Source organism: Artibeus jamaicensis, unplaced genomic scaffold (genome assembly GCF_021234435.1).
Source record: "Artibeus jamaicensis isolate MK-2021 breed Jamaican fruit bat unplaced genomic scaffold, CSHL_Jam_final contig_525, whole genome shotgun sequence".
Classification (NCBI taxonomy): Eukaryota; Metazoa; Chordata; class Mammalia; order Chiroptera; family Phyllostomidae; genus Artibeus; species Artibeus jamaicensis.
In genome coordinates, this window is record NW_026521874.1 from 12995642 (window position 1) to 13009254 (window position 13613).

General features: G+C 49.6%; 1 protein-coding gene across 4 annotated transcripts in view; it reads left to right on the top strand.

Annotated features, from left to right (window-relative positions):
• The window catches only part of GRK3 (G protein-coupled receptor kinase 3), a 110171-nt gene that overhangs the window by 75716 nt on the left and 20842 nt on the right, over window positions 1-13613 (top strand). For all 4 annotated transcript variants that reach the window (XM_037156211.2, XM_053669596.1, XM_037156212.2 and 1 more), the window contains 4 exons: window positions 5667-5745; window positions 7781-7911; window positions 10290-10384; window positions 12995-13102. In XM_037156211.2, the coding sequence (XP_037012106.2) occupies window positions 5667-5745; window positions 7781-7911; window positions 10290-10384; window positions 12995-13102 (413 nt within the window). The remainder of the gene's footprint in view (window positions 1-5666; window positions 5746-7780; window positions 7912-10289; window positions 10385-12994; window positions 13103-13613) is intronic.

Below are 13613 nucleotides of genomic sequence, written 5' to 3' on the forward strand. Positions count from 1 at the left end.
ATTTTAGTGGTGAGTCAAAGAATCTCTCTCATCTAATAGGCAAGGAACCGGAGACCCAGGAGGTTAATTTCCTTGCCCAAAGTCCCCGGCTTCCCGGCACACTCCCAGGGTTCCTTTCTCACCATCCCTTCACAGGCCCCATGTTTTTCGTTTATCACCAATGTTGATTGCATTGTGGTCAGTGTTATTCTAGCATTAGCTTTAATGGTTCTGGAAGGGCTGTCTGCTGTTGAAGCAAGAGAATGTCATAATTTAACTGGACTCTAACGAGCGAAGGTGCCATGGCTGTAAATCCTTCTTGGTTATGGGCCTCGACCGCCCAGCGTGTAGGCACTGAGCGCTTCGTATAAGAGTCACTGGCCTGTGTGCATGACCGAGTTCTCAGCTAATTGGAATGGAAGCCAAGCAGCCTGTCCCCTGGAGTGGACTCACTGGGAGCAGCCTCGGCGTCTGACTTCAGCTGGAAATGTCTCTTCAGTTTCACACGGAAATGTGTGCTCACTGCAGAGTGTCTGTGATTAGGGAGTGCTCACTGTTAATGAGTTTTCTCAAAGCCTTGGGTAGTCATTCTCAAGAAAGCCCATGGAAAGCAATTGTTGGTGTTGGCAAAATGTCCATACAATTTTCACGTAGCAATTTTACATGTACTCAGCTAAGGGGATAATTAATAGAAAATCGGGGTTTTATTGGGTTACTGCTTTGAACTAATTTAAAGGAGTTGTTTATGTTTTTATTCAAGTATCAAAACTGTTTAGTTTGTGTTTATGTGTGTGTATATGTGTGTGTGTGTGTGGTATTTAACCAGAAGAGTTGTAGTAAAGTTATTTGATATTGTTTTTACTAATCAGAGGCCACTGTCTCTAGGTTTTTAGTAATCTCCAGTTTAAAATGGTCTCGGGAGGCTAAACTTTAAATCAGCCTTTATCGACATGATGTCCTAGGGTATTGGTGTGATTCTGGATTGCAGTCACGCATCATAGGTTTTTCTATTGTTTATTTTTTATGGGAAGGGTGAGTCTGTCCTTCCAGTGTCCAGTGGGGTGTTGCACTCCCCGGAAGTACCCTGTAACTCGTGTGCAGCGACGAGGGCTGTCGTGTTCGAGAGGCAGAGTGAGTGCGCCCAGGGCTGGGGAGAGCGCAGTCGAGGACCCTGACCGCGCCAGCCGCTCCGCTGTGGGACGGGGGTCCCGGAACGAGCCTGTGCTCCTGGCTCCTCTCAGGCTGCGCAGAGACCGAGAGAGGGCGGTAGTGTTCAGGTGGGCCCAGAAGAGCGCAGGTGATCGGAACACATGGGTGGGGCTGTGAAAGGTCAGTGCACAGTGTTGGCAGGCACGTGCCAGAGTGGAGATGTCGTCAGCGAGTGCACCCGCGAAGTCACAGGGGGTGCCAGAGCGCGTCTGGTCCCCAGCGCAGGGCAGGGGGACCGGAGGGAAGGCCGCCGGGTGGGGGTCAGATGTGGTGGGGTGAGGAGCGCAAGATGGGGGTGAGGAGCGCAAGATGAGGCTGGAGAGAGAGAAGCAGGCACAGGCCAGACCGGACCACACCGTGGAGGGCTTTCTGGGCCAACACGGAGGATTTCAGACCGGACAGCGGTTGGAAACAGCGGGTGTTGAGGGGGAGATAACGTAATGAACCGGGTCTGCTGCCTGAGGAGCTCCCTCTGACTGCAAAGTGGAGACGATTCTTAAAGAAACCCTTCACGGTCTGTTTTATCACAGTTGTGTACACAGTTGGGGCACAATTCAGGCTACTTTGCTTACTACCAATAGGAAATCAAAGACAGTTCTTTGCTGAGGAGCTTTGTTTAAGGATGTGCCACTAAAAATTCACTAGTTCCTATTGACCTTTATTGGTCATCAGGGCAGAACACCTGAACAGTAAGGACCTTCGCACCTGTACCAGCACCATTCATTCGGTTGCCGCCTGTTTGTTCTCATTGGTCAGGAGTTGGTTCCCTGTGTCCCAGAGGCCATGCGGGACTCTGTGTGGTACCCGCTCAGCGCCCGAGAGGGGAGGCGTTGCAGTCAGGGAGTTCCAGAGCAGGGACCGAATTGCCTTCCTTTAGCCGAGGTTCAAGTTCACATCACTGTAAAAGTCTTGCTTCTAGACGATGCCTCACGTAGGACTCTGGAGAGGGTCAGGCGGCATGGGGTTTGGGTGTTGGCCAGCTGCCAACTTTCTCCGTGACCTCAGGCACGTCATTTCCCCCATGGGGGTTTTAGTTTCCTCGTCTTTAAAATAAAGAAGTTGAACCAGGTAATTTTTTTAAAGGGCCCTTTCTACTCAGATAGCCTATGATTCTAAATCTACAATTCACGCCCCTCCTTAATAACCTAACTTCTTAAGGACACCTGAACCTTTGGACGTGTGCCCAGTGTTGTCCTTAACGAGGTCATGCATTGTCATCTTCGGAGACACCCCTGGCACCCCTGGGTGAAGCGAGTGCAGTTACTGCCTCAAGCCAGGAAAGGCCGTGGCTTTACTGAGTTCCAGGGCTGCCCACTTCTCTGCTCTGTGGCCCAGGTGCTCACAGACCAGAGGCAGGAGCCCGTGGGGAACCCCGTGCAAGAAGGAGCACCATGAGTTAGACGTGGGTGGGTGGGTTCTGAGTGGGACGGCGCCCTCCACCCATGGGTCATGGGGTTTTGAACAAAAAAATACATCCTTTTTGTTTTTTTTAAACCAATTTAAAACAGACTTTGAAGACTCATAGATGGAGAGCAGATGACAGCTAGTGTGGGGGAGGTTAGGGGGTGGAGGGATTGAGCAAGAAAGGAGAAAGGGCTCGCGGCCACGGACAACGGTGTGGTGATCGCTGGGGGAGGGGTAGAAGAGACTAAATGGTAATGGAAAAGAATTACGATGACGATTTTAAAAAACCTAGATTTTGAAATTAGGAAACACTAATACTGTCTCAACAGAATTCTAAGGAAAACTAGGTAACCACAAAATGAATTTTGTAATTCATTCTGAATTTCCTCCAAAAGATGTCTGGGGATGGAGTTCAAGTTTATGCATCTTTAGTTTGTAGGACTCTGTGAACCCAAATTTGTCTGGAGGCCCTTAACACAGGTTTGAGCAGTGGGAGTGCTATTTATAGATTATTTCGGTTAAAAAGGTGGGTAGAGATACTCGGTGCCGTTCTTTATTTGAGTCAGTCGCTTGGCCAGTACCCCCGGTGTATGCAGAGTCTGAGCAGACCCAGATGGAGGGATCAGCCACGGCGCAGAGGGATTTCCGCAGGGCGGCGCGTGCGTGCATGCGTGCGTGCGTGCGTGCGCGCGCGTGCGCCCAGCTCACCGACCGGAGGTAGAAAGTCCCCGGGGCTCCAGGAGCCTCCGAAGGCAGCCCCGCTTAGCCACGCCCCCATGCCCAGACTAACTGCTGCCCGTGCCTCTGACCCCATCATTTAGCGTCGCCTGTGTTTGAACTTTAAGTAAATGCTCTCTTGTGACTGGCTCCTGTCACTCACCCAGCGTTCCTTGTGCCATCCATCTGTGGCGTCGCACTCGACCACAGTGCGTTCTGTAGCCAAATACAGGGGTCAGCCAGCTATGTGTAGCCTGTGGGCCAGATCTGGCTGGTGGCCTTTTTGGTGCAGCCTGTGCACTAAGGACGGTTTTGATGTTTTTAAAGGGTAGCAAAGAAAATAAGCAAAGAATGTGTGACAGAGCCTGTAGGGGGCCTGCAGGGCCTACAGTACTTACCGCCCCACCCTTTGTGGAAAACGCCTGCTGCCCCTTGCTCTCTGGTGTTCCACAGTTTGGGGGTCCGTCCCAGCGCGGTAGGCATTTGGGCTGTGCCTGGTTTGGGCTGTTTTGAGTGGTGCTGTGAGGAGCGGTCCGTGCAGGCCTCCGTATACGCACACAAGGACCGGGTCCCATGAGGCAGACAGCCCAGAGTTTGTAGGCGGTGCTCCGCTTTGGCGGGGACCGGCCACCGGCCGTGAGCATGGTGTTCCGTTCGACACTCCTCGCAGCCGTGTGCAGACGCCCCACTCACTCCCCATCTTCCCAGCACTTGGCATTGCCGGTCTTTTCCGTCTTGGTGTCTGTGAGTCCGAGTGGTGGCACGTTGCAATTTGTAGTTTGTGTTTGCTTGGGGACAGCTGAGGTTCACTTCTGTTCACAGGCTCGTGAGCCATTGCTAGCCTCTTAATGTGAAGTGCTATTCAATTACTGTTGTTATTGTCATTTGCCATTTTTCCGCTGGGTTGATTGCTTTTCTGCTTTGTTGATTTGCAAGACTTCTCTGTATATTCTAAATGAGGCCTTATTGCATTTATGGATTACAGATATTTTCTCCTGTTCTGTGACTTGCCTGTTTACTCTCTTAATGGTGCCTTCCGAAGAACAGACATTCTTAGTTTTGTTTTGGTCTAGTTTATCAATGTTTTATTGTTAGCGCTTTCCTGTGGCCTATTGAGGGGGTATTTACTTACCCTAAGATCATGAAGATACTCTCTTTTTTTTTTTTTTTAGATTTTATTTATTTACTTTTTAGAGAGGGGAAGGGAAGGAGAAAGAGGGAGAGAAACATCAATGTGTGGTTGCCTCTCACGTGCCTCCTATTTGGGACCCAGCCTGCAACCCAGGCATGCATCCTGACTGGGAATTGAACCAGTGACCCTTTGGTTCACAGGCCCACGCTCAACCACTGAACTGCACCAGCCAGGGAAGATACTCTCTTTTGTTTTCTTATAGAAGCGTTATTGTTTTACCTTCCAACGTGTTTCTGCCTACAGTGGACCTCAGTGTGGTGTGAGGGGGGGGATTGTTCACAGTTTCATTGCCCAGAAACCCACATCCGCTGCAGCACTGTCGATGGAAGAGCCCCCCCCAGCCCCCCGTGCTTTCTTTGTCACTTTGTCACAAATGCATGGACCATGTGTGTGTCGGGGGCTGTTTCAGGGTTCTCTGCTCTTTTCCACTGCCTGTTTGTGCGTCCTCTGGTTAACGCCACGCTTTCTGAATTACTACTGTTGGTTATGACAAGTCTTGTTCTGTGGCACCGTGAGTTTTCCAGCTTGTTTTCTGTCCCCATTACCACATAAATTTCAGAATCAGCTTGTCAATTTTATTTTAATTAAAATTGCACAGAATCTATAGATTAACTTGGGGGAAATGGACGTAGTCACAACTGAGTTATTCAGCCCCGACCCTGGTACAGTTTTGCACTTTCCAAAGCGGATTTAATTTTACTTTTATTCTCAGTGTTTCAGGGTTGTAGAGGCAAACAAAGCTTTACCCACCCCCCCCAACCCCCACAGTACAGTGTTCCAACTTTAGAAATGAAGATTGAAATGGCTTTGTGACCTGCCAAAAGCAAACACAGGCCAACAACAAGACTAGCAGGGCAGTGATATTTTTCTGTAGAATCCGAATCTTTCGAAGTTGTAGCCAGAAGAGTCATGATCGAATCTGGTGAGCAAGGACCTTTGAGTTCCTCTGCTCCATTCACTGTCCCTATGTCTCTGTGCTGTGATCGTGGGACCGGCCCTGTTTCCCTGTGCCCGCAGAGTCGCCACATGGGGGTCCGTGCTCAGCGCGTGGACAGGGCAGCGGCATGTCTGCACAGACCCGTCGATGGTGCTCGCTGGTCGGGTGCTTTTCAGGGGAGCCCTTGCCCTCGCCCTTCTCACCCCGTCTTGTGTCTTCTCGCGCTAGGATTGCCCTTTCATCGTCTGCATGACGTACGCCTTCCACACGCCGGACAAACTCTGCTTCATCTTGGACCTGATGAACGGTGAGTGAAGCCTGGGGAGCCCTGCAGGGCTTTGCCGTGCTGGTCAGTCTCGGGGGGCAGCCGGCAGTAGGGGCCCTTCAGACGATGAGTTTCTTCCTGAAGATTAAGGAAGCCTTTGACGCTGCGATTTTTTGTTAACATTCATTTAAAAATGTTGGCTGTGGTTTCCCCCCTGGCCCTCCCAGTCCTTCCCCAGGAAGTGGCATTTTCTTGAAAAGATTTTCCTAAAACACTTAACGTGAAACTTGATTTTCTGGAATGCAGCTCCGATTGCTAATTAGTCTTCTAACCCCCACCTTTCAGGAAGGAAATATCTCATAAGAATATAAATTAAATGTATTTGAAAACAAGCTTCAAGGGATTTTAGCCCAGTTTGCTGTGCCTTTAACCCAGATCAGCTATGCATCGATCTGTAAAACTATGAACGCGTGATGGCCCCGAGAATGCCGAGAAGGGTTAGTGGGAGAAGTAGCGTCTGGTAGCAGAAAGTGGGAGTATTTTTAGTAACAAGAGCTGAGGTAAAAAGGCATCCAGTTCAACAAGTTAAGTGCCTTTTTTGAACTCCATGTGAAGTTTTACTGTGTTTTGAGTGTTTAAGGCTGGATCTGTCCAACAACATGAAGGAGTTTCACGGTCATAATGATAAACAAAAGATGAACAAACACAGCAGCAGGTGTTCTGCACGCTTCTGTTGGTGCAACTGTCAGAACAGGCAGGATCGGTCCACGGTGAGAGAGGTCCACGTGGCGTTCCCTTCGCCCGACGGGGGCCGGGCATTCACCTTGATCTGGTAATACCAGTTGTACAGGAACGCATGTGTGAAAGGGAGGGCACAGCACTTACAAAAGCCGGGGCATTCAAGTTAGACACACAGTAACTTTTACAGATCGATAGATGCTTTTCCCGTACAGTTCACAGAAACGTTCCCTCACCCTGCTGGTGGCATTTCCCGACTGTGTAACGTTAGACCACGTGATTATTTGCTTTTTCCAACACTGTAGTATGAAAACTTGCAAACACGTAGCAAAGTTGAAAGAACTTTTCTGGGGACACCCAAACAACCCCACCTGGATTTTACCAGTTAAAATTTTACGGTATTTAGTTACCGTAGTCGAGATATGGGAGCATTCTGCGTGTCTGTCAGCAGACGAATGGATAAGGAAGGTGCGGTGTGAATTTGTACAATTCAGTATTAGCTGTAAAAGAGAATGCAGTCTTATCATTTGTGATAACATAGATGGACCTAGAGGGTATGATACTAACTGAAATAAGCAGAGAAAGACAAATACCATATGATTTCACTTATAAGTGAAGTCTAAAAAACAAAATAAACAAACAAAACAGAAACTCTCTTCACCAGATTGGAGGGGGGTTAGAGGAAAGGGTAGAAAAGGTGCAAGAATTAAGAAGTACCTGTTGCCAGTTATGAAAATACAGGGATGTAAAGTACAGCACAGGGAATATAATCAATGATATTGTAATAACTGTGTGTGGTGTCAGGTGGGTGCTAGGTTTCCCAAAGTGGTCACTTTGTAAACTATATAAATGTCCAGCTCCTATGTTGTACACCTGAAGCTCATACAATATGGTGTGTCAGCTGTAATTGGAAAGTAAGTTTCAAAAGTTCTACTGTTACTTGCTTTATGAACTGTCTACCAATATGACCAGTGTGTTTATTTATCTGTTTGTTTATTATTTGTCCATAGAGCCAGTTGCTAAGACAGCTGCTGGAGGACCACATATGGTCGATTCAGTCATTAGATGGGATTTGGGGGATTGAAGCAGAGCAGCTCCCCCCCCCCCCCGGGGCTGTTTCTGGGACCAGCCTGAGAGCGATGACTTCGTTCTGTGTGGTCCCAGCCAGCGCTGCTTATAAGTCTTCTCCGTGTTTAAATTTTCTCTTTAATTTTTAAAGCGTTTTGTCTGACTGCAGAAATCAGAGCTAGGCCTATAACCGAAGCAGACTTTTTTTTTAACGCCCAACTATTTAGGACGGTGGCGATTTTGGGGTTACATTCTGTGTCTCCGACTCCAGGGGGCGACCTGCACTACCACCTCTCGCAGCACGGGGTGTTTTCCGAGAAGGAGATGCGGTTCTATGCCACCGAGATCATCCTGGGGCTGGAGCACATGCACAGCCGCTTCGTGGTGTACAGAGACCTGAAGGTGAGGCGGGGCGGGGGCAGGGTGTGGGGTGCTGTCCCCTGGGTCTGCACCCTCCAGGCAGCCCCGGTCCTTCACTGCTGCCTGCCATTCCCTGGCTCCCTGAAGGCATTGCCATCGTGTGCCGCCTGCCTCTTCCGGGCTCTAAACTCTGTCCAGGTTGTCCCTGTCACCTCAGCACCTGCCACCCTGCCTGGTGCAGCTCATACCTGCATTCAGAAATGGGAATCGGTTAATTCAGGAAATGCAGGGTGCGAGCTTTTTTGGTGGAACTCATTTTACAGTCAGTTGTAGTTCAGTTAATGTTCACTAAGCAACTGCGTTGGTCCTGGTCCTGGGTTAGAACTGGGGATGGGCAGAGATAACAGGCTAAGAACATACGTCTCACGGGACTCGCGCTGGTGACCCAGGACAGAGAGCGGCCGAGTCCCAGCTCACTTGGGGCGCGGCGGATCCGCCTGCAGGACTTCCCCGGCGGCTCTGTTTCGAGGTCACCCTGAAAACCACGAATAGGTAGATTTTTAGATCCTAAAACTACATAGCCCCAGGATCCTATGCTTGGGCATCTGTTCTTGTTTTCTTTAAAATCTCACTGGACTTTGAAAGCCAGTAAATGGGAAAAAAAAAAGTAAATAAAAAATAAAGTAAAAAAGAATGAAATTTCGCCATTCGCACCAACATAGATGGCCCCAGAGGGTTGTAAGTGAAATCAGTCAGAGGGAGAAAAGACAAATACAGTAGGATTTCACTTACCTGTGGAATTTAAACAAACAAAACAAATGTATAAACAGACCCGTAGAGAGAGAACAGGCTGATGGTTGCTAACTTGGGGGAGGGGCAGAGGCGGGGTTAATACATAAATAAACAAATTTTGAAAACTCTCACTGGAGTTGAAAAAGTAAAGTGAGTCTATTCGGAGTTTCCCCATTCTGGGCCACGATGCGTGGCCCCGGGTGCTGTGGTCCCGGGGGGCTCGGGGTTTGCTCAGGGCAGCAGCATCGCACGCACCCAGCCTGCGGCGGGAAGACAGGGAGAGAGGTAGAAGGGGCCACGGCACATTGTGGAAGTGAATGTGCGGGTACAGAAAGGTGTCGGTAACAAGGAGAAGAAAACGATAGCGGTGGCCGCCTGCCCGTGGGAGGCCAGCGTCCCGGAGGCTGTGTGCGCTCCCGTCTGGATTCCTTCTGGAATGAACCAAAGGCCACCAACCGCACGGCACAGGTTGCCTTCTTTCCTCCAGGGAACAGCCATGTTTTGATTTGCTTTTTATGGTTACCTGCTGAGACTCTCAACTGTTTTATTTTTGAGCATATTATCTTTGTCACGAAGTACTTTGTAAATTTTAATGCGTTCTTCAAAGTTGAAGAATCATTCCTTTAGTTCTCATATGAGCACAGAGAAGAAAAACACGTTATTTTCATTGAATCAGAAATAAGTAGACGCTGGCTAGCACACGACTTTTTATTTCCCCGTGTGAGCTTCGCAGAAGAATGCAAGGCATGCCGAAGGCCCATAAAGCACTGTTGTAATACATTTTAATTTACATCTGTAACCGGTTTCTAATCATCTCTCCACTGTAGTTTTGTTCTCTAAGCTATTTAGTAGGCAGTGGTATTATTTAATTTCTATTCCAACTTAATTCTAATCACTCATGATTATTCATGCTCCCTTTTGATAATAGCATGCCATCATTTTTATTTCAAGCAAAACAATAGTTGATCTCCAGCAGAAAAATATTAAGATGTCTGTAACTCGATGTGTATCAGCTTGGTTCTTCATGATTGTGCTGACTGAATCTAATCTTAATGGGCACGCTTACCCGAGTTGTGCTCGAAATTGTATTTGGTCACGTGGTAGGGCCCTGTGTCTACCAGGCGCCAACTAGCAGAAGTGACGTCCATCGGGACTGGCGCGGCACCATCTGATTTCCTAGGTCAGTGTGGGTGCCTCCTCGCAAGACTCCTGTCTGCTCCGTGCTTCGTGGCCTCAGAAGAGGTCCTTACGGTTCACAGAAGCCACGAAGCTGGTGGCTCCCTCTCCGTCCAGAGGCACACCGTCCCGGCTGGAACGCCGTGGAGAGAGCCTGCTCTCAAACTCTGCTGAGCTTCGGCCACAGCCCCTCCCCTCCCCTCGTCCCCGCCCTCTGTTTCATTTGCTAAGTGGCAGAACCCTTAGCGTCTGTCCTCACCACTCGTCTGCCAAAGTTAGCAGGAGAGATACTGCGCGTGCCCTACTTGGTTGTGATGACCCAAAGCTAGAGTTCGTATTTAGGAGGAAACCTAATAAAATAATGAGATACCAAGTGCCCATAGTTTTAGAAGTTCCCAGAGGCTCTGTGGCTTTTGGGGGCCTCTCAGAGGTCACCTTCTCTTTCTCTTCAGCCAGCAAATATCCTCTTGGACGAATACGGACACGTTCGGATATCAGACCTCGGTCTCGCCTGTGACTTTTCCAAAAAGAAGCCGCACGCAAGTGTGTGAGTAGCTCGTCGACGCCTCTTCGCTTCGTTTCTCTAACGTTTATTGCCTCAGACCCTGACCTGGTCTTGGCTCCTCTCCATCCCCTAGTTTTTTCTTGCCATCAGTAATTTCCATCTGTGATTGTGCCGGGTCAGGGAGGGGCCCATATCCTGTGATGTGGGAGCGGAGGTGAGAGCCGTGCGCTCTCTCTCACAGTCCGTGGAGCATGGACGACCCTGGGTAACCACAGGGGGACCTGGTGGTCCGTGGGAAAGAGCGGCCTTGGCAGCAGGCCTGGGTCCCGCTGGCTCTGCGGCCCTGGGTCAGGCATTTTCAAACATCTTGGGCCTCGGTGTCGTCTTCTGTACAGAAGGTGTCATGATAAACCTCTGGCAGCTGTGATGAGGAGAAACGAGGAAGTCGATGTGCCGAGTGCAGAGGCAGCTTGTAGAGGCCTCTGCAAGGATGGCTGGAGGTCAAGTTTCTCCCTCCATCTGCTTTTTCCTTCCTTCTCAAAATAGCATTTTTCTCTTTTTTCCCCTGAAGAAAAATTAGGAATACTTTTTTAATTAAAAAACAAACCAACAATCTACTTGCCATTCAAGCTTTTAATGCAGGCCATTAGATCTGAGAATCATGTCGGTCTCCGATACGGCCATGCAGAGGAGCGTCCGCCAGCCCTGGCCCCTCAGCAGACCCTGAACTGCGTCCGGTGGGGACGGGGCTCACTCAGAGCAGAGCGTGCTGACACTGGCCCGAGGCCCCTTTGAATTTAGAGTCGTTAAGACGACAGCAGGAATGTCCCCGGGCTGTGCAACACAGAATATTTCGTTCATGTTATCAGTTCGTGGGGGTGGAAAGCAGGGGCAGGTGTGCAGTTTGTGGGAAAGCAGACAGCTTCTGCTGTACTGTTTTCTTTTGAAATGTATCATTCTTTTAAAATGACCTGTTATTGTCTCTCTCGCGCTGACACGCACCTCTGTGTCACGTGGTCATGAAGAAGCCCCAGGAGGCGTGTTGCCTGCGCGTGCAGGAGATAAAGCACAGACCCTGCTTTCTGTGGCCCAAAAGCCAAATGCTCTGAACTGCAGTGCATTCCGAGGGCTGCGTTAGATCATATGCACCTCTGAAAGCTGTAATCGTATGTTAACAGCGGGCAGCGGCGTTTTGTAAACAGGCTTCCCTCTCTCTGCAGGGTCTGGGATGTGGCGATAAAGGCATTAGCATTGGGACAGGACTCTCCATTTATTAAAGTGCCGGCTGTGGCTGTATGAGCTGCTCCCAGGGGGTTCATCAGGCATTTTTAAGGGTCCTTGGATTTGTAATGCCCCAGCTATTTGGTGTGCTGATTTCTTCCGTTTAGGAAAGCCACAGCTGCACGTGGATCCAAGGGCTCGTAGGAGCTAATCTCCCTGCAGAACTGACTTTCAGCTGTGGGTTATTTCTTTCCCTACAGAGCCTCCCCCACCCTTGCTGTAACTCACGTGTCAGCTCGGGAGGTGGGCCGTTCTCAGTAGTGGAGCAGCATCTGTGCAGGGGCGGGATTGGGGAGATTGGTTTTCATGTTTAAATGATGATGTTGAGGCCACTGCTTAAGACTGAACACGCAGTGACTTCCTCTGTTTTTAAGTCAGGAAGGCGTGCCCATGACTAAGGATGAAGGCTTCTGAGCCAGCAGATCTGGGTTTGAATCCTCCTTGCAGTTCTGCCAGCCTCATTTTTTCCCCCTTGTGAAGACGAGAGAACGATGATATTTACTTCACTTGACAGTTCTGAGTGCTAAGTCGTCTAATTAATGCAGCGAGTATTTATTCACCCTCGGCCATGCACGAGGTGCTGGCCGTGCAGCGGGGCCAGGACAGGAAGGATCCCTGCCCCGGAGCTGGCGGCCTGGGGAGCTGTCCAGGCAGGGACCTGTGAGCGGGGTGGTGGGCCAGCAGCCATGGCACTCTCCGTGCCCTTGGATGGACGTTGGCCAGCCCAGGCATGCGCGGCTGGCTGCTTCGAATGGGTTGTTATTGTCGCAGAGACCATGTAGGTTGTGTCTCTCCTTGTCCACTTTTTTGGGGTATGGAAACTGAGGTTCAGGAAAATTAAGGAATTTGAACAAGGCCACATACCTGGCACATGTGGGGCCAGGATTAAAATCTGATTCTGTCAGACTCCAAGGAAGTAGCTCTGCCTTAGCACCTGTGAGTGCAGGTCCACAGGAGAGGGTGTCCCCACCCCTGGGGGTCCCCAGCACTACAGTGCAGTCGCCTGTTCATCGTCCCCTTGTTTCCCCCAAACCCACACGGCTCCTCACGAGAACTCTTGATGGGCAGCAGACCTTTAGCTGTCTGTGGCTGTCGTGGGGAAGGGACTAATGAGAGTCAGATTTCACCTCCTAGACAGTGGGCCAGTCTTCACGTTTATTTTGCATGGTAATTTATTATTAATTCCTCTACTAATGAAGATAGAAGGCATTTCCCCAGTGGGGGTGGGATGACTCAGGTTTGTGCGGGAGCTCTGAGCCCCCTGTCCCTGGCTTGCCGTGGAGAGAGCAGTGCCAGGACCTCACGGTGAGCTGTTCACGTTGTACCGGGTGGACACGTTCTGATAATGCGCACGTCCCTTCTTCTCCCCAGGGGCACCCACGGGTACATGGCCCCCGAGGTGCTGCAGAAGGGCACGGCATACGACAGCAGCGCCGACTGGTTCTCCCTGGGCTGCATGCTCTTCAAGCTTCTCAGAGGGTGAGTGGGACGTGTCCTTGTCTGGCCATCGCGGGGCGTGGACTTGGGTCACTGTGGGGCATGCAGAGGTCTTTGAGCCAGTCACTGATCTGGACGTGGCTCTTTCTGCCGCACGGAAGGCGGGGCTTTGTGCCCAGGATTGCAGACAAGAGCTTACGGTTTGGTATTTCTGGTCCATACCACATAGGAATTACAGCATACTTAAATGTGAAATAAGACTGCTTCAAAATGATTTTTTAATTAATAATAAAATGAGACTGCTTTGAAATGTTTCCATTGACACAACTTGAGAATAAGTATTATTTTAAAATGTGGGTAATTGAAGAATGTCAGATTTTCTTTTCCTAGAAATTAATTACTCATGATTGTCTTAGGAGCTATGGGCATTTTGAGGTTACAAAAGTGGGTGAAGGCCCTAATGAAGCCATTTTAAGGTGCATGGTTTTTTTTAAAAACACAAAAATGAAATCGTATAATTTTGTGTGCCTAATTTGTGTTATATCTGACCCTT